The sequence below is a fragment of the Camarhynchus parvulus genome, unplaced genomic scaffold (genome assembly GCF_901933205.1).
Source record: "Camarhynchus parvulus unplaced genomic scaffold, STF_HiC, whole genome shotgun sequence".
NCBI classification, from domain to species: Eukaryota; Metazoa; Chordata; class Aves; order Passeriformes; family Thraupidae; genus Camarhynchus; species Camarhynchus parvulus.
In genome coordinates this window covers 29,421-51,282 of record NW_022148067.1, presented here as the reverse complement: position 1 = coordinate 51,282, position 21,862 = coordinate 29,421, and the positions used below count along the sequence as shown (strand labels likewise).

At 52.3% G+C, this 21,862-nt stretch overlaps 1 protein-coding gene across 1 annotated transcript; it reads right to left on the bottom strand.

Annotated features, from left to right (window-relative positions):
- Positions 1-1,724: 1,724 nt before the first annotated feature.
- Positions 1,725-21,337, bottom strand: LOC115915989 (protein CutA homolog). Its single transcript, XM_030969688.1, has 7 exons — positions 21,321-21,337; positions 18,737-18,770; positions 7,063-7,361; positions 6,012-6,071; positions 5,258-5,303; positions 3,160-3,209; positions 1,725-1,854 (listed from the first exon to the last, which is right to left on the bottom strand). Exons 2-7 carry the CDS (start codon positions 18,752-18,754, stop codon positions 1,755-1,757), a joined length of 573 nt encoding a protein of 190 aa, XP_030825548.1. The 5' UTR covers positions 18,755-18,770; positions 21,321-21,337; the 3' UTR covers positions 1,725-1,754.
- Between the last annotated feature and the right edge of the window lie 525 nt (positions 21,338-21,862).

Here is a 21,862-nt window from a genome sequence, read left to right as displayed (position 1 = left end):
GGGGATTTTTTGGGAAGTTTTTGGGGGATTTGGGGGGATTTTTTGGGGGGATTTTTGGAGGTTTTTTGAGAGGGGTTCTGGGGATTTTTTGGGGGATTTGGGGTTTTTTTGGGGAGGGTTTCTGGGGAATTTTTGGGTGATTTTTGGTGGGGTTTTGGGGATTTTTTGGGAGCTTCTTGGGGGGATTTTGGGGGAATTTGGGGGAATTTTTTGGGGGGATTTGATTTTTTGGGGGGAGATTTTTGAGGAGAGTTTTGGGGATTTTCGGGGGATTTGGGGTTTTTTGGGGGAGATTTTTGGGGGGATTTTTTGGGGATTTTTGGGAGGTTTCGGGGGGATTTTTGGGGAATCTTTTGGGGAGGCATTTTGGGGAATTTTTTGTGGGGTTTTGTGGGGATTTTTGGAGTTGTTTTTGGTTTTTGAGGGGATTTTAGGGAGGTTTTGGGGGATTTTTTTATTTCTGGGGTGACTTGGGTTTTTAATTGGGGGAATTTTGGGGAGATTTTTGGGGTTTTAGGGGGGATTTGGGGGAAATGTTTGGGGGATATTTTGGTGATTTTGGGTGGGATTTTTTTTTTATTTTGGGGTTTTTGGGGGCTGTTTTTGGGGGGATTGTTGGGAGCTTTTTGAGGGGATTTTTGGGAGGTTTTGGGGGATTTTTTTTTTTATTTTTGGGGTGACTTGGGTTTTTATTGGGGGAATTTTGGGGGGGTTTTTGGGAAATATTTGGAGGATATTTTGGTGATTTTTGGTGGGATTTTGGGGGGTTTTTGGAGTTGTTTTTGGTTTTTTGGGGGGATTTTGGGAGCTTTTTGAGTGGATATTGGGGGAACTTTGGGGCGATTTTTTTTTATTTTTGGGGGGATTTTGGTTTTTTTGTGGGGGAATTTTTTGGGGCAGATTTGGGGGGATATTTTGGTGATTTTGGGCGGGATTTTTTTGGGATTTTGGGGGTTTTTTGGGGGTGGATTTGGGAAGAGTTTGGGGTGTTTGGGGGCTGGTTTTGGGGTGCCTCAGAGGTGGTTTTGGGGCTGGTTTTGGGGTGTTTTAGGGGCTGTTTTTGGGGTGTTTCTGGGCTGTTTTGGGGCTGGTTTTGGGGTGTCTAAAGGGCTGTTTTTGGGGTGTTTTGGGGGCTGGTTTTTGGGGTGTTTTTGGGGCTGGTTTTGGGGTGTTTTTGGGGCTGTTTTTGGGGTGTTTCTGGGGCTGTTTTGGGGTGTCTCAGGGCTGGTTTTGGGGCTGGTTTTGGGGTGTCTGAAGGGCTGTTTTTGGGGGGTGGTTTTGGGGCTGGTTTTTGGGGTGTTTCTGGGGCTGGTTTTGGGGTGTCTCAGGGCTGTTTTTGGGGTGTCTCAAGAGGTGTTTTTTGGGCTGGTTTTGGGGGCTGTTTTTGGGCTGTTTTGGGGGCTGTTTTTGGGGCTGTTTTTGGGGTGTCTCAGGGGTGGTTTTGGGGCTGTTTTTGGGCTGGTTTTGGGGTGTTTTTGGGTGTCTCAGGGCTGGTTTTGGGGCTGGTTTTGGGGTGTTTTGGGGGCTGTTTTTGGGCTGTTTTTGGGCTGTTTTTGGGGTGTTTTTGGGCTGTTTTTGGGTGTCTCAAGAGGTGTTTTTTGGGCTGGTTTTGGGGGCTGTTTTTGGGCTGGTTTTGGGGTGTCTCAGGGGTGGTTTTGGGGCTGTTTTTGGGCTGTTTTTGGGGTGTCTCAGGGGTGGTTTTGGGCTGTTGTTGGGGTGTTTTGGGGGCTGTTTTTGGGCTGTTTTTGGGTGTCTCAGGGGGGCACGCTGTCGCGCACCCAGCGCAGGTACGGGGCGTTCCCCTGCGCCACCGGCAGCGCCACCACCTCGGGCACCTCGTACGGGTGGTGGCTCCTGGGGACACAAAACACCAAAAATCCAACTCGGGAACCCCAAAAACCCCCAAAATCCCCCTCAAAATCCCAAATACACCCCCCAGAAACGGCCCCCAAACCCCCTCGGGCACCTCGTACAGGTGGGGGCACCTGGGGGACAAAAACCCAGCTCAGGAACCCCAAAATCCCAAAATCATCTCGGGAACCCCAAACCCCAACTCGGGAACCCCAAAATCATCTCGGGAACCCCAAAACCCAGCTCGGGAACCCCAAAATCCCAAAATCATCTCGGGAACCCCAAAACCCAACTCGGGAACCCCAAAATCATCTCGGGAACCCCAAAACCCAACTCGGGAACCCCAAAATCCCCCCAAAACCCCCAAAATCCCCATGGAAATCCTAAATATCCCCCCCAAAATCCCCCAAATCCCCCCAAAAATCGGCCCTGGGAACCCCAAAGGTTCTCAGTCATCCCCAAATCCCAAAAATCCCCCTCAAAATCCCAAATATCCCCCCCAAAAACGGCCCTGGGATCCCCAAACCCCCTCGGGCACCCCGTAGGGTTGGGGGCACCCGGGGGACCCCAAAAATCCCAAAAATGCCTCCCAAAATCCCAAATATCTCCCCCCAAAGCACCTCGGTCACCCCAACATCCCCAAAATCCCAAAAGTCCCCCCAAAATCACCCTGGGACCCCCAACCCCCCAACCAGGATCCCCAAAAATCCCAAGACCCCCAAAATCCCCCAAGGACGCCCCCAAAATCACCCTGGGACCCCAAGACCCCCAAAATCCTCTCTGGGACCCCCAAAATCTGCTCCGATCTCCCCCAGGACCCCCCCAGATCCCACCAGGGACCCCCAAATCCCCCAGGACCCTTCAAAACACCCCTGGGACACCCCAAATCCCACTAAGGACCCCAAAATCTGCCCCAGGACCCCCCAAATCCCCCAGCGCCCTCCAGGACCCCCCAAATCTCACTGAGGACCCCAAATTCCCCCAAATCCCCCCCCGGACCCTCTAAATCCCCTTTGGGACCCCCCAAAATCCCCCCAATGTCCCCCAGAATGTCCCAAGGACCCCCCCAAAACCCCCCAGGACCCCCCAAAATCCCACCTGGGACCCCCCCAAACCCCCCAAACACCCATGGGACCCCCCAAACTCTGCCCCAAACCCCCCAGGACCCCCAAAACCCCCCCAGGACCCCCCAAACCCACCTGGGATTGCCCAGATCCCCCCCAGGACCCCCCAGATCTGCCCCAAGGCCCCCGGGACCCCCAAACCCCCCCGGGACCCCCAAACCCCCCCGTCCCCCCCCGTCCCCACCGCACGAAGTCGCTCAGCGCCGGCACCCGGGAGCTGCGGGTCTTGATCATCTGCGGGGACAGCGGGGACAGCAGTGGGGACATTGGGGACATCGATGGGGACATCAATGGGGACATCAATGGGGACATCGATGGGGACATCAATGGGGACATGGGGACATCAATGGGGACATCAATGGGGACAGTGGGGACAGCAGTGGGGACATCGATGGGGACATCAATGGGGACATGGGGACATCAATGGGGACATCAATGGGGACATTAATGGGGACAGTGGGGACATCAATGGGGACACATTGGGGACATTGGGGACATCAATGGGGACATTGGGGACATTCATGGGGACAGTGGGGACATTGGGGACATCAATGGGGACATCAATGGGGACATTAATGGGGACATCAATGGGGACATCAATGGGGACAGCGGGGACAGCAGTGGGGACATCGATGGGGACAATGGGGACATCAATGGGGACATCAATGGGGACACATTGGGGACAGTGGGGACAGCAATGGGGACATTAATGGGGACATTGGGGACACTGGGGACACATTTGGGACATTGGGGACATTGGGGACACATCGGGGACATCAATGGGGACATCAATGGGGACATCAATGGGGACAGTGGGGACATCAGTGGGGACATTGGGGACATTAATGGGGACACATTGGGGACATTGGGGACATTGGGGACATCAATGGGGACACATTGGGGACATTGGGGACATCAATGGGGACATTGGGGACATTCATGGGGACAGTGGGGACATTGGGGACATCAATGGGGACATCAATGGGGACAGTGGGGACACATTGGGGACATCAATGGGGACATCAGTGGGGACATTAATGGGGACATTGGGGACATTGTGGACATCAGTGGGGACACTGGGGACATTGGGGACATTGGGGCATTGGGGACACATTGGGGACATTGGGGACATCAATGGGGACATTGGGGACATTGGGGACATCAATGGGGACATCAATGGGGACACATTGGGGACATTGGGGACATCACTGGGGACATTGGGGACACCAAGGGGGGGACACCTTGGGGGGACACTGGGGACATCATTGGTGGCACTGGGGACATCGGGAACATTTGGGGACACTGGGGACATCACTGGGGACATTGGGGACACCCCAGGGACACTTCAGGGACATTGGGGACACCTTGGGGACATCACTGGGGACACCCCAGGGACACTTCAGGGACATTGGGGACACATTGGGGACATCATTGGGGACACATGGGGGACAGCAATGGGACACTGGGGACATCACCAGGGACACCCTGGGGACACACTGGGGACATTTGGGGACATTGGGGACATCGGTGAGGAGAGTGGGGGTGTTGGGGACGTTGTGGGGGATTGGGGACACTGGGGGACATCACTGGGAGGACATTGGGGACATTTTGGGACATCATTGGGGACACTGGGGACATTGGGGACATCATTGGGGGACGCCTTGGGGACATTGTGGGGGGACTGGGGACATCTGGGGTCACCTTGGGGACACTGGGGGATTTGGGGACATCACCGGGGACATTGGAGGGATTGGGGACATCTGGGGGGACATCAGTGGGGACACACTGGGGACACCCCAGGGACACTTCAGGGACACTGGGGACACCTTGGGGACATCACTGGGGGGACATTGGGGACAGTGAGGGGACAAAGGGGACATTGGGGGGACATTGGGGAGAGTGAGGACATCACTGAGGACATTGGGGACATCAGGGGGACATCAGTGGGGACACACTGGGGACATCGGGGGGACTCTTCAGGGACATTGGGGACACCCCAGGGACACTTCAGGGACATTGGGGACATTGGGGGGACATCAGTGGGGACACCCTGGGGGATTGGGGACATTTGGGGACACTGGGGCAGCGAGGGGACATTGGAGGGACACTGGGGGGACACAGGGGACATCACTGGGGTTATCACTGGGGACATTGGGGGGTTGGGGACACCTTGGGGACACCTTGGGGACACCGTGGTGCCACTGGGGGGATTGGGGACACCTTGGGGACACCTTGGGGACCCCCTTGGGACCCCCTGGGGACACGGTGGTGCCACCACTCACCAGCAGGACCTCGCTGTCCTCCTCCAGCTTGCCCTGCCACGTGTACCTGGGGACATCGGGGACAGTGGGGACACCGGGGGTGGCACCGCCCTGTGCCTGTCCCCAGTGTCCCCCCTGTGTCCCCAAACCCTTCAATGTCCCACTGTCCCAGTGTCCCCAGTCCCGCACTGTCCCCCAATATTCCCAATGTCCCTGTGTCCCCAATGTCCTTGATGTCCCCAATCCCTCAGTGTCCCCAATGTCCCCCCCGTGTCCCCAACCCTTCAATGTCCCAATGTCCCCCTGTCCCTGTGTCCCCCCAATGTCCCCAATGTCCTGTCTGTCCCTGCTGTCCCCTGTCCCCTGGGTCCCCTCGGTGTCCCAAATTTCCCCCCCCAATGTCCCCCTGTCCCCCCCCCCGTCTCCCCACTGTCCCCAATGTCCCCCTGCTGTGCCACTGTCCCCTCTGTCCCCGGTGTCCCCCCGCAGTGTCCCCAGTGTCCCCCCTCACTGTCCCCACTGTCCCCAATGTCCCCCTGCTGTGCCACTGTCCCCTCTGTCCCCTCTGTCCCCAGTGTCCCCGGTGTCCCCAGTGTCCCCCCGCAGTGTCCCCTCTGTCCCCAGTGTCCCCCCGCAGTGTCCCCGCTGTCCCCTCTGTCCCCAGTGTCCCCTCTGTCCCCGCTGTCCCCCCCCGGTGTCCCCACTGTCCCCAGTGTCCCCCCGGTGTCCCCGCTGTCCCCAGTGTCCCCCCAGTGTCCCCGCTGTCCCCACTCACACCGAGGTCACTCCGGGGATGATGTTCACGCAGTCGGCCAAACGCTGCTGCACCAGCGACCTGACAGGGACACCTGAGTGTCACCTGAGTGTCACCTGTGTGTGTCACCTGTGTGTGTCACCTGTGTCACCTGAGTGTCACCTGTAACACCTACAACCTCCTGTGTCACCTGAGTGTCACCTGAGTGTCACCTGTAACACCTGCCACCTCCTGTGTCACCTGTGTCACCAACCCCGGCCAAACGCTGCTGCACCAGCGACCTGACAGGGACACCTGAGTGTCACCTGAGTGTCACCTGAGTGTCACCTGTGTGTGTCACCTGTGTGTGTCACCTGTAACACCTGTAACACCTGCCACCTCCTGTGTCACCTGTGTGTGTCACCTGTGTCACCTGTAACACCTACAACCTCCTGTGTCACCTGTGTCACCAACCCCGGCCAAACGCTGCTGCACCAGCGACCTGACAGGGACACCTGAGTGTCACCTGAGTGTCACCTGTGTGTGTCACCTGAGTGTCACCTGTGTGTGTCACCTGTGTGGGTCACCTGTGTGTGTCACCTGTAACACCTGTAACACCTGCCACCTCCCGTGTCACCCGTGTGTCACCTGTGTGTCACCTGTGTGTCACCTGTAACACCTGCCACCTCCTGTGTCACCCGTGTGTCACCTCCTCTGTCACCCCTGGCACAGGGCCAGTGTCACCAGTGTCACCTTTCCCAGCCACCCTTGGGGACAGTGCCACCCTGGTGTCACCTGGCTGTCAGGTGTCCCCAGTGTCCCCTGCCCAGCTCGGTGTCCCCTCATTGTCCCCTCACTGTCACCTGCCCAGCTCGGTGTCCCCTGTGTCCCCCCACTGTCACCTGGCCAGCTCGGTGTCCCCTGTGTCCCCACTGTCACCTGGCCAGCTCGGTGTCCCCCCTGTGTCCCCACTGTCACCTGGCCAGCTCGGTGTCCCCCCTGTGTCCCCACTGTCACCTGGCCAGCTCGGTGTCCCCAGTGTCCCCATTGTCACCTGGCCAGCTCGGTGTCCCCCCTGTGTCCCCACTGTCACCTGGCCAGCTCGGTGGCCACGCTGAGGTTGGGGCAGGTGACGAAGGCGGCCGAGACCTCCCCGGTGTCCCCCCCGGTGTCCCCTTTGTCCCCCGCGGTGCCGTTCCCGGCGCCGCCGCAGGTGCCCCCGGTGGCCGTGGGTGTCCCTGTGGCTGTCCCCTCTGTCCCCGTGGCTGTCCCCGTGGCTGTCCCCTCCATGGTGGCCGCGGTGGTGGCCGTGCTCGCTGTCGCTGTCGCTGTCGCTGTCGCTGTCACTGTCACCCTGCGGCCCAGCCCCGGCAGCAGCAGCAGCGACAGCGCCTGGGAGAGAGAGAGAGAGAGAGAGCGGCGGTTGTGATACCGGCCTGTCGCGATACCGGTGATACCGGTCTGTCGCGATATCAGCCTGTCGCGATATCAGTGATACCGGCCTGTCGCGATATCGGTGATATTGGTCTGTCATGATATCAGCCTGTCGCGATATCAGCCTGTCGCGATATCGGTGATATTGGTCTGTCGCGATATCGGCCTGTCGCAATATCGGCCTGTCGCGATATCGGTGATATCAGCCTGTCACGATGTCAGCCTGTCGTGATATCAGCCTGTCGCGATATCAGCCTGTCACGATATCGGTGATATCGGCCTGTCGCAATATCGGCCTGTCACGATATCGGCCTGTCGCGATATCGGCCTGTCACGATATCGGCCTGTCGCGATATCGGTGATATCGACCTGTCGCAATATCGGCCTGTCACGATATCGGCCTGTCACGATATCGGCCTGTCGCGATATCGGCCTGTCACGATATCGGCCTGTCGCGATATCGGTGATATCGGCCTGTCGCGACAGCAGCGATACTGGCCTGGTGCTATACCAGCCTGTCACAATAGTGGCCTGTCGTGACATCGGCCTGTCGTGACAGCAGCCTGTCACGATAGCAGCGAGATCAGCCTGTCGCGACAGCAGTGACACTGGCCTGTCATGACAGCGGTGATATCGGCCTGTTGCGATAGTGGTACATCACAACAGCGCTGTGCCACGATAGCAGCCTGTCGCGATAGCGGCAATAATAGCGGCGATAGTGCCGATAGCGGCCTGTCACGATAGTGGCAACATCAGCCTGTCACGATAGCGGCAATACCAGCCTGTCACGATACTCGCCCAGCATGATAGCGGCAATAGTGGTGACACCGGCCTGTCGTGATAGCGGCAACATCAGCCTGTCACGATAGCGGCGATAGCAGCCTGTCGTGATAGCAGTCTGTCACGATACAGGCGATATTGGCCCGGCACGGTAGCGGCCTGTCGCAATGGTGGCCATACCGGCCTGTCGCGATAGCAGTGATATTGGCCTGTCGCAATACCAGCCTGTCACGATAGTGGCCTGTCGCAATAGTGGTGATAGTGGCCTGTCATGATATAGGCGGTATCAGCCTGTCGTGATAGCGGCCTGTCGCGATAGTGGTGACACCGGCCTGTCACGATAGTGGTGACACCGGCCTGTTGTGACAGCAGTCTGTCACGATATAGGCAACATCAGCCTGTCATATTATCAGCCTGTCGCGATAGAGGCGATATCAGCCCGTCGTGATATCAGCCTGTCACGACAGAGGTGATACTGGCCTGTCGCGATATCGGCCTGTTGTGATAGCGGCGATAGAGCCCCGTCACGACAGCAGCAACGCTGGCCTGTCGCGATAGCAGTGACACCGGCCTGTCGTGATAGCGGCAATACCGGCCTGTCACGGTATTAGTGATAGCAGCCTGTCACGATAGCAGCCTGTCACGATAGAGGCGGTATCAGCCCGTCGTGATATCAGCCCGTCGTGATATCAGCCTGTCACGATATCGGCCTGTCACGATAGAGGCGGTATCAGCCCGTCGTGATATCAGCCCGTCGCGATATCAGCCCGTTGTGATATCAGCCTGTCGCGATAGCAGCAATACCGGCCTGTCGCGATATCAGCCCGTTGCGATAGCGGCCTGTCGCGAATCACAGAACTCACAGAATTTCCCGAATTCCAGGAATTCCCAGAATCAGAGAACTCGGAGAATTCCCAGAATTCCCAGATTTCAGGGAATTCCCAGAATCGCGGAATTCCCGGAATTCCCGGAATTCCCACAATCCCAGAATTCCGGGAATTCCCAGAATCAGAGAATTCTCAGAATTCACAGAATTCAGGGAATTCAGAGAATCCCAGAATTCCCAGAATTCAGGGAATTCCCGGAATCACAGAATTCCCAAAATTCCCAGAATTCCCAGAATTCCGGCAATTCCCGGAATTCCCCAAATTCCCAAAATTCCCAGAATTCCCAGAATTCCGACAATTCCCAGAATTCCCAAAATTCCCAGAATCCCGAATTCCCGGAATTCCCAGAATTCAATGCACTGACGGACTGCGCCTTCCCCTCCTGCAGGCCATCAATTAATGATATTAATATTAATATTAATGATATTAAACTGATGAATGAACGGCTCGATCCCCTAATCCGTGTCATCAGTAATGATATCGATAGCGATATTAATGATAATAAATGATATTGATAGCGATATTAATGACAATAAATGATATCGATAGCGATATTAATGACAATAAATGATATTGATAATGATATTAATGATAATAAATGATATTGATATCGATATTAATGACAATAAATGATATTGATAAGATATTAATGATAATAAATGATATTGATAATGATATTAATGATAATAAATGATATCAATATCGATATTAATGATAATAAATGATAGGGATACCAATATTAATGATAATGATACCAATATTAATGATAATAAATGATATCGATACTAATATTGATAACAAATGATATTGATATCAATATTAATGATAATAAATGATATTGATATCGATATTAGTGATAATAAATGATATCGATAGCGATATTAATGATAATAAATGATATCGATACTAATATTGATAATAAATGATATTGATACCGATATTAATGACAATAAATGATATGGATACCAATATTAGTGATAATAAATGATATCGATACCGATATTAATGATAATAAATGATATCGATACTAATATTGATAACAAATGATATCGATAGCGATATTAATGATAATAAATGATATCGATAGCGATATTAGTGATAATAAATTTACTAATGAAAGGCTCGATCTCCTCGTCCAGCTCATCAATAACCACATTGATACTGATATTGATATTAATGATATTAAACTGACTAATGAACGACACGATCCCCTCAGGCACGTTATCAATAACGACACGGACATTGATATTAATGACATTGATATTAATGACATTGATATCGATATTAATGATATTAAATTTACTGATGGATACGGCGCCAGCCCCTCCAAAGTCATCAATAATTACATTAATATGGATATTAATGATATTAAATTTACTGATGGACAACGCCATCCCCTAATGCAGGTCATCAATAATTATATTAATATTAATATTAATATTAATGATTTAATGTTTACTGATAGACAGGGCCAGCCCCTCATCTGTGTCATTAATAACATATTATATGTATAATGATATATTTACTGATGGATGGATCAACATAAATAAATATTATAATATTATAATATTTAATATTAATATTAATGATATTAAAGTTATGATGACAGTGACCCCTCATCTGTGTATTATAACCATATTAATATCGATTTATGATATTAAATTTACTGATGGATGGCCAGCCCTCCAACAGGTCATTAATATTAATATTAATATTAACCATTATTAATATTGCTAATATTAATATTAATGATATTAAAGTTACTGATGGACAGTGCCAGCCCCTCATCTGTGTCATTAATAACCATATTAATATCGATATTAATGATATTAAATTTACTGATGGATGGCACCAGCCCCTCCAACAGGTCATTAATATTAATATTAATATTAACCATTATTAATATTGCTAATATTAATATTAATGATATTAAAGTTACTGACGGACAGCGCCAGCCCCTCATCTGTGTCATTAATAACCATATTAATAATAATGACATTAAATCTACTGATGGGCAATGCCAGCCCCTCCTCCAGGTCGTCAATAATTACATTGATATTAATATTGATATTAATGATATTAAATTGACTGATGGACGACACGATCCCCTCATCCGTGTCATCAATAACGGCATTAATATTAACGATATTTAATTTACTAATGAACGGCTCCATCCCCTTATCCAGGTCTTCAATCACAATATTAATATTAATTAAGTTTACTAATGAGCCACTCGATGCTGTCATCCATGCGATTAATATTAATATTAATATTAATGATTATAGACTGATTAATGAAATGCTCAATCCCCTAATCCATGCCACAATCTGATTATTTGTTATTATATTAATCGCTATGAATGCTCAATCCCCTAATCCATGCCATCAATAACAATATTGATATTAATATTAATTAATAAATATTAATATTAATCTGACTAATGTAATGCTCAATCCCCTCATCCATGTCATCAATAACAATATGGATATTAATATTAATTAATATTAATATTAATATTAATCTGACTAATGAAAGGCTCAATCCCCTCATCCTTGTAATCAATAACGATATTGATATTAATATTAATGATATTAAATTGACTAATGAAAGGCTCGGTCTCCTAACCTGTGTAATCAATAATGATATTAATATTAACGATATTAAACTCGCTAATGAACCTCAATCCCCTAAAAAGGAATATATTATAGGATAAAATAATCTCAAATATATTAAATTATAATATTAAAATAAAAATCTTAAAAATAATATTAAAAAAATTTATAATATTAACAAATCCAATAACTATTGATAAATATGATATTAATGATATTAAATTAATTAAAGGCTCGATCCCCTCCTCCATGCCATCAATACCGATATTGATATTGCTATTAATGATATTAAATTTATTAATGAAAGGCTCGATGCCCTAACCTGTGTAATCAATAGTGATATTAATATTAATGATATTAAATTAATGAGGGCTCGATCCCTTCATCCCTGTCATTAATAGTGATATTAATATTAATGATATTGAATCGATTAATGAACAACTCGATCCCCTCATGCATGGCATCAGTAATGATATCAATATTGATATTAATGATAATAAATTGACTAATGAAAGGCTCGATCCCCTAATCCGTGTGACCAATAACAATATTGATATCAATATTAATATTAATGATATTACATTAATGAAAGGCTCGATCCCCACATCCATGTAATCAATAACAATATTGATATCAATATTGATATTAATGATATTAAATTAATGAAAGGCTCGATCCTGTAATCCACGTCATCAGTAATGATATCGATATTAATATTAATGATATTAAATTAATTAAAGCATCCCCAACCATAAATCAATAACAATATTGTATCAATTTGATATTAAGATATTAAATTAATGACGATTTCTGTGCTGATCTTGTTTTTATAAAATTATATATTAATGATATTAAATTAATGAACGCTCGATCCCCACATCCATGTGACCAATAACAATATTGATATCAATATTGATATTAATGATATTAAATTAATGAACGGCTCGATCCTGTCATCCGTGCCATCAATATTGATATCGATATCGATATTAATGCTAATCAATTGACTAATGAACGACAGGATCCCCTCGTTTGCGTCCCCGCTGATGACCGGGGGCCAGCGCAGAGCCCTGGGGACATTGGGGACACTCTGGGGGTCGCTGCAATGCTGGCCTGGCGCGATAGAGGTGTATCGCGATATCGGCCTGTCGCGATAGAGGGATATCGCGATATCAGCCTGGCGCGATAGAGGTGTATCGCGATATCGGCCTGTCGCGATAGAGGTGTATCGCGATATCGGCCTGTCGCGATAGAGGGATATCGCGATATCGGCCTGTCGCGATAGAGGGATATCGCGATATCGGCCTGTCGCGATAGAGGTGTATCGCGATATCGGCCTGTCGCGATAGAGGTGTATCGCGATATCGGCCTGTCGCGATAGAGGGATATTGCGATATCGGCCTGTCGCGATAGAGATGTATCGCGATATCGGCCTGTCGCGATAGAGGGGTATCGCGGTATCGGCCTGTCGCGATAGAGGGATATCGCGATATCGGCCCATCACGATCCCAGTCTGTCGCCATACCAGCCTGCCGCAACGGAGGTGTATCGTGATACCAGCCTGTCGCGATAGAGGTGTATCGCGATATGGGCCTGTCCCGATAGAAGTGTATTGTGATACCAGCCTGTCCCGATAGAGATATATCGTGATACCAGCCTGTCCCGACAGAGGTGTATCGTGATACCAGCCTGTCGCGATAGAGGGCTATCGTGATACGGGCCTGGTGTGGTACAGGGGTATCACGATACCGGCCTGGCACAGTAGAGCGCTGTCGTGATATCAGCCTGCTGCAGGAGGGGGTATCGCGATATCAGCCTATCGCGATAGAGGGCTATCGTGATATCAGCCTGTCGCGATAGAGGGTGTCCTGGGTTGACTATATGATGCTTTTATCCCCAAATCGTCTCATTGGTTTATGCTGAATAATAATAAGTTTTGCACCTTTCAGACTTGTTGCAGAGAGTGAAAGGGGGGAGAGAAGAAGCGCACAGTTCTTTTTTTTCCTCGCTCAGACATTGCACCGTACTCCCCGCATTCCTCCTCCAGGACGGTGTTGTCTGCGGACAGACAGACGGCAGGACAGAGAGCTCTCCTTTTGCTTTTGGTTAGTTTTAGCTGGCTGAGGCAAAGAAGAGTCCCTGGACTGTGGTTTTTCTTTTCCTTTTCTTTGGACCTCTTGGAACCTGCTCTGGACTGAACACCCAGGGAAGCACCGGCAGCTCACACCTGTGGCCACCGGGCCAGGCCGGGCCTGGCCTGTGAGAATTCCAGCACCAGAAGGACTGATAAGAGACTGAGTGAGCTGGGCTGCAACCGGGGGGCGGTTTTCTCAATTGGTCATCTCTTTTAGAGCGGCAAGGGGTTTTATTGTTTTAATATTGTTAGGTTCTATTGTTTAATAAACAGCTTTTTTCCACTTTTCTTCAAGGAGGTATTTTCTCCCGGACTGGTTGTGGGGGGGAGGGGCCGATTGAATTTATCCTCCTACTAGAGCCCCTCTGGGGACTCTCTCTCTCTCTCAAAATTTTGCTCTAAACCAAGACAGAGGGCTATCGTGATATCAGCCTGTCGCGATAGAGGGATTATTGTGGTGTCAGCCTATTGCGATAGAGGGCTATCGTGATATCGGCCTGATGTGATAGAGGGGTATCGCGATATCAGCCTGTCGTGATAGAGGGGTATCGCGATATCAGCCTGTCACGATAGAGTGGTATCGTGATAGCAGCCCATCACGATGCCAGCCTGTCGTGATCCCAGCCCGTCACGATATCAGCCTGTCGCGACAGAGGCACATTGCAATACTGGCCTGTCGCGATAGAGGGATATCCCGATACCAGCCCGTCACGATAGGGATATATCGTGATATCGGCCTGTGACAATAGAGGGATATCGCGATACCAGCCTGTCACGATAGTGGTATATCGTGATAGTGGCCCGTCACGATACCAGCCTGCCACAGCACCAGTCTGTCACGATATCAGCCTGTCGCGATAGAGGCATATCATGACACCAGCCTGTCGCGATAGAGGGACATCGCGATACCGGCCTGTCGCGATATCAACCTATCCCCATGGAGATATATCGCGATACCGGCCTGTCGCGATATCAGCCAGTTGTGACATTGACGACGCTGGCATATCGTGATAGCAGCTGTCACAATAGCGGCCCATCGCGATAGCGGCATGTCGTGGTATCAGCGTGTCGCGATAGCCGTGCCACGGCATCCATGTCGCGATACTGGCACGTCGCGATACTCCTGTCGCGATATCCGCCCTGTGATAGTCACGTCACGGCGTTTACGTCGCGATACCGGCGCGTCACGATAGTCACGACACCGGCACATCGTGGTGCTCATGTCGCGATATTCTTGTCACTACAGTCACGTCGTGACAGTCGTGTCACGATAGTCACGTCGCAATAGCCACGTCGCAACGTTCACGTTGCGATAGTTGCGCCGTGATATTCACATCATGATATTCATGTCGCGGTAGTTGTGTCACGATATTCACGTCGTGATATTCATGTCGCGATAGTCACATCGCGATAGCTGCGTCATGATGGTCATGTCGCGACAGTCACGTCACAATATCCACGTCAAGACATTCATGTCGTGATATTCATGTCACGATATTCACATCACTCCGGTCACATCGTGATATTCATGTCGCGACAGCCGTGTCGTGATACCCGGGCCACGACATCCATGTCGCGATATCCGCCCTGTGATATTCACGTCACGGCGTTTACGTCGCGATACCGGCGCGTCACGATAGTCACGACACCGGCACATCGTGGTGCTCATGTCGCGATAGTCATGTCGCGATAGTTGTGTTGCAATATTCATGTCATGATAGCTGTGTCACGACATTCACGTCGCGATAGCCACGTCGCTATATTCCCATCGCGACGTTCATGTCGCGATAGTTGCGTCACAATATTTACATTGCGATACTCACGTCGCGATCTCCATGTCGCGATAGCCGTGTTGTGACATTCGTATCGTGATAGTCGCGTTGCGATGTTCATGTCACGACAGTCCCATCGTGATGTTCGCAGCACGGGACTCGTGTCACGATAATCGTGTCGTGATAGTCACGTCACAACAGTCACGTCATGATATTCATGTCGCGATAGTCACATCGCGATAGCTGTGTCATGATGGTCCTGTCGCGACAGTCCTGTCACGACAGTCACGTCACAATATCCACGTCAAGACATTCATGTCGTGATATTCATGTCGCGATAGTCCTGTCGCGATGCTCCCATCACGAGACTCGTGTCACGATAGTCCTGTCGCGATAGTCACACCACGATATCCATGTCGCGACATCCATGTCACAACAGCCATGTCGTGATAACCCGGCATGTCGCGACAGGGCCGCGTCGCTGACGTTCACGTCACAATATCACGATATTGACATTGAGATATTGATGTTGCAATATCCATGTCGCGATAGTCACGTCGCGATAGTCGCGTCGCGATATTTGCATTGTGATATCCACGCCGCGATGTTTGTGTTGTGCCGCTCGCGCCACGACGTTCATATCGCGACATCCATGTCACGATAGCCCTGTCGCGACATCCGGGGTCATGTCGCGATAGTCGCGTCGTGATAGTCACATTGCGATATTCCTGTCGCGATATTGACGTCGCAATGTTCCTGTCGCGACAGTCACGTCGTGATGTCGGTGTCGCAATGTTCATGTCGCGATAGCTGCGTCACGATATTCACACCACGGTGGGCATGTCACGATATTCCTGTCGCGACAGTGACGTCGTGATATTCGCATTGTGATGTTCATGTCGCGATATTCCTGTCGCGATAGTCGCGTCACAATAGTCCTGCTGCAATGTTCACGTCACAGTATTCATGTCGCGATATTCATGTCGTGAGATTCATGTCGTGAGATTCATGTCGCGATATTCATGTCGCGATATTCCCATCATGATGTTCTGTCGCAATAGTCACGTCACGACAGCCACATCACAATATTCATGTCGTGACATTCACATTGCGATATTCGTGTCACGACAGCCGTCTCACAATATCCATGTCGCGATAGTCCTGTCGCGATATTCTCGCCACAACGTTCACATTGTGCCATTTGCGTCGCGATAGTCGTGTTGCGATATTCACAGCACAACGGTCATGTCGCGATAGCTGTGCTGCAATGGTCATGTCGCGATAGTCACGTCCCAGTGTTTGTGTCACGCCGGCTGTGTCGCGATATTCATGTCGCGATATTCACACTGCGATATTCGTGTCACGACAGTTGTGCCACGATACTCACGTCGTGATAGTCCTGTCGTGATACTCACGTCACGACGGTCATGTCGCGATAGTCGTGTCGTGACAGGCCCGGCTGTCGCGATATCGACCTCATGATTGTTGTGTCGCGGTGTCCCTGTCGCGATATGCGCATCGTGATGTTCGTGTCACGATAGCGCGTCGCGATATTTGTATCGCGGCGTTTGTGTCGCGATACGTCGCGATATTCCTGTCACGACAGCCCCACGTGTCGTGACAAACCTGACGTGTTGCGTCACGATACTACGGCATGTCGCGATATCCCTGTCACGATACCGGCCCTATCGCGACATCCATGTCATGACATCAGCCCTATCGCGATATCCATGTCACGATACCGGCCCTATCGCAATACTCATGTCACGATACTGGCGCTATCGCGACGTTCTCTCACGCCATCGCCGCTATCGCGATATTCGTGTCACGACAGACGCCCTGCCCAAAATCCAGGCCGTGCCAGTGCCCCCGTCGCGATATCGGCCCTGTCGCGATATCGGCCCTGCCCAGTCACGACATCCCCCCATATCACGATATCCCCATCCCCATATCGCGATATGCCAGTCCCCATGTCGCGATATCCCCTCCCCCATATCGCGATATCCCTCCCATATCACAACATCCCCTCCCCGATATCCCCCCTCCCAAATGGCGACATCCCTTCCCCAATAGCCCACTATCGCGATACCCCTCCCCCATATCACGATATCCCCCTCCCCATATCGCGATATTCCCATCCCCATATCGCGATATTCCCATCCCCATATCGCGATACCCCCTCCCATATCGCATCCCTTCCCCCATATCATGATATCCCCTCATATCCCGATATCCCTCCTCCGCATCCTGATAACCCCCCTATCGTGATATCTCCCCCTATCGCGATATCCCCCCATATCGCGATACCCCCATCCCCATGTCGCAATATCCCTCCCCATATTGCGATATGCCCCCCATGCCATGATGTCCCCCCCATATCGCGATATCCTTGTCTGCATATCGCGATATCCCTCCCATATCGCAATATCCCCTCCCCATATCGCGATATCCCCCTCCTCTATGTCACGATATATCCCCTCCCCCGTATCACACTACCTCCTATATCCTGATATCCCCTGTCCCCAATATCGTGATATCCCTCCCCCGTCACAATATCCCCTCAGTATCGCGATATCCCCACGTCACGATATCCCCATATCGCGATATCCCTCCCCATATCCTGATATCCCTCTCCCATGTCACGACATCCCCGCCCCCATGTCACGACATCCCCTCCCCATATCGTGATATCCCCCCACGCCGCAATATCCCTCCCATGTCACGATATCCCTGTCGGCATGTCGCAATATCCCTCCCCATATCGCGATAGCCCCTCCCCATATCGCAATATCCCTCCCCCGTATCGTGATATGCCCCCATATCACATCAGTTTCCCCATATCACAATATCCCCATCCCCATATCCCGATATCCCCCCATATCGCGATATTCCTGTCCCCATATCGCGATATCCCCTCCCACATCCCAATATTCCCTTGCCCATATCGCGATAACCCCCACATCGCGATATCCCCTCCCCATGTCGTGATATCCCTCCCATATTGCAATATCCCAGTCCCCATGTCATGATATCCCCTCCCCATGTCGCGATATCCCCTCTCCATGTCGCGATATCCCCTCCCCATGTCGCGATATCCCCTCCCCATGTCGCGATATCCCCTCCCCCACATCGCGACAGCCGCACTCACAGCCCAGGCCGCTCTCATTGGCCGCCGGCTCCTCCTGGGGGGAGGGGAAGGGTCAGAGCCAAGCGGGGCCCGAAAACCCCAAAACCTGACCCCAAAACCAGACCCCAAAACCTGACCCCAAAACCTGACCCCAAAATCCCCAAAATGGCCCCAAAACCTGACCCCAAAATCTGACCCCAAACCCCCCAAAACTGCCCCAAAATTGCCCCAAAATCCCAAAATGGCCCCAAAACCCCCAAAATCACCCCCATCCCCAAACCCCCAAAATCTGACCCCAAATCACCCCAACCCCCCCAAACCTGACCCCAAAACCCCCCAGAATCGGACCCCAAAAAGTGACCCCAAAATCTGATCCCGATCCCCCCAAAATCTGACCCCAAAACCCCCAAATTCACCCTCAGCACCAAACCCCCAAAATCTGACCCCAAAACCCCCAAAATTGCCCCAAAACCACCCAAAGCGCCCCCAACCCCATAAAGCCCCCAAATCTGACCCCAAATCAACCAAACTGCCCCAAAATCCGATCCCAAACCCCACACAATGAAACCCCCAGCCCCCCCAAAATCTGACCCCAAATCCTCCAAAATCCAACCCCAAATGTGACCCCAAATGTGACCCCAAAACCTGACCCCAAACCCCCCAAAAAGTGACCCCAAAACCTGACCCCAAACCCCCCAAAAAGTGACCCCAAATGTGACCCCAAAACCTGACCCCAAAACCCCCAAAACCTGACCCCAAAACCCCCAAAATCTGACCCCAAACCTCCAAAATCATCCCAAAATCTGACCCCAAAACCCCAAAACCTGACCCTAAGTCCTCCAAAATCCAACCCCAAATGTGACCCTAAAACCCCAACACCTGACCCCAAAACCTGACCCCAAACCCCCCAAAAAGTGACCCCAAAATCCGACCCCAAACCTCCACAATCATCCCAAAATCCCCCATTTACCCCCAGCCCCAAAATGGCCCCAAAATGGCCCCAAATCGCCTCCAGCCTCAGGAGTCACCCCAAAATCACCCCAAAATCACCCCAAATTCACCCCCAGCCCCAAAACCCCACCCCAAACCCCCCTAAACCTGACCCCAAAAGCCCTCCAAAATCTGACCCCAAAAATCACCCGAAGCCAACCCCAAAACCCCCAAACCCGACCCCAAATCCCCCCGAAACCCGACCCCAAACCCCCAAAATCGAATCCTAAAACCCGACCCCAAATCCCCCCGAAATCCGACCCCAAACCCCCAAAATCGAATCCTAAAACCCGACCCCAAATCCCCCCAAAATCCGACCCCAAACCCCCAAAATCAAATCCTAAAACCCGACCCCAAATCCCCCCGGAATCCGACCCCAAACCCCCAAAATCGAATCCTAAAACCCGACCCCAAATCCCCCGAATCCGACCCCCAAACCCCCAAAATCGAATCCTAAAACCCGACCCCAAATCCCCCCAAAATCCGACCCCAAACCCCCCAAAATCGAATCCTAAAACCCGACCCCAATCCCCCCAAAATCCGACCCCAAAACCTCAAATTCACCCCCAGCCCCAAAAACCCCAAATTCCCCAAATTCCAACTTCAGGCCCCTTGATCACCCCACACCCCCCGAAACCTGCCCCCAAAACCCCCAAAATCACCCCAAAAACCCCCAAATTCACCCCAAAAACCCCCAAAATCACCCCAAAAAACCCCAAATTCACCCTCAGCCCCAAACCGCCCAAAATCTGACCCCAAAACCCCCACATCGCCCCAAAATCCCCTGAAACCTGACCCCAAAACCCCCAAAAAGTGACCCCAAAATCTGACCCCAAACCCCCCCAAATCACCCCAAAACCCCAAATTCACCCTCAGCCCCAAAACCCCAAATCTGACCCCAAAACCCCCGAAATTTGACCCCAAAAATCCCCAAATCGGACCCCAGAATCTCCGAAACTTGACCCCAAACCCCCCAAAATCTGACCCCAAAAACCCCAAAATTACCCCAAAAACCCCAAATCGACCCCCAGCCCCAAAACCTGACCCCAAAATTGCCCCCAAAATGACCCCAAAACCCCCAAAATCATCGCAGTCCCCCCAGGGACCCCAGCCCCAAAATCGCCCCCTCCCCAAATTCACCCCAAAAGTTCCCCCCATTCTCCTCCCTTAAGTCGCCCCCTCCCCAAAATGCCCCCAAATTCACCCCAAAAGTCACCCCGAATTCGCCCCCTCCCCAAATTCACCCCAAACTCCCCCAAATCGCCCCCCCAAAACCGCCCCCTCCCCAAATTCTGCCCCAGTCCTCGCCCCCTCCCCAAATTCACCCCCGGAACTCTCCCGGCTCCGCTCAGGCCCCGCCCCCTCCCCAAACCCGGCCCCAGGCCCCGCCCCCTCCCCAAAATCCCCCAAACTCCGCCCCCTGCTCGCGCCCCCCCCACTCCCCAAATTCCGCCAAAACTCCCCGGATTCCCGCCAAAACCCCCCGGATCTCCCGCCAAAATCCCCCGGATCTCCCGCCGGATCTCGCCGGGCCCCGCCCCCTCCCCAAACCAAGCCCCGCCCCCGCCCTTCCCCGCGCCCCCCCCCAATTCCCTCCCCCGCCCCCCCCCCCCACCGCTCCCGCGCCGCTCGCGCCGCCGCCGCCCCCACGTGACCCGCGGGGCCCCGCCCCCGCCCCGTGACGTCACCGCCGCCGCCGGAAGCGGACGGGGGTGGATGAGGGAGGGGGGGAGGGGCGGGAGGAGGAGTCCCCGCCCCCCTTCCCTCCCCCACCCCCGTTCGCTGCCCTCCCTCCCTCCCCCATCCCGGGCCTCCCCCGCCCCCGCCCCTCCCCCACCTCAGCCCCCCCCACCTCAGCCCCTCCCCCTCCCTCCAGGCCCCGCCCCTCCCGTGGCCCCCTCCCCATTCCCGTCCTCCCCCCTCCCCCGCTGCGGTTTCCGCTCCGGCCCCTCCCCCTTTAGCCCCGCCCCATCCCCCGCTTTGGCCCCGCCCCCTCCCCGTGGCCCCTCCCCATTCCGGTTTCCCCCCCCCCGCTCCGGTTCTCGGTTCCCGGTTCCCGATCCGGCCCCTCCCCCACCTTTAGCCCCGCCCCCCACTCCCGGCCCCTCCCCCCATTTCCGGCCCCTCTCCCCTCCCCCCCCGGGCCCTCCCCCCTCC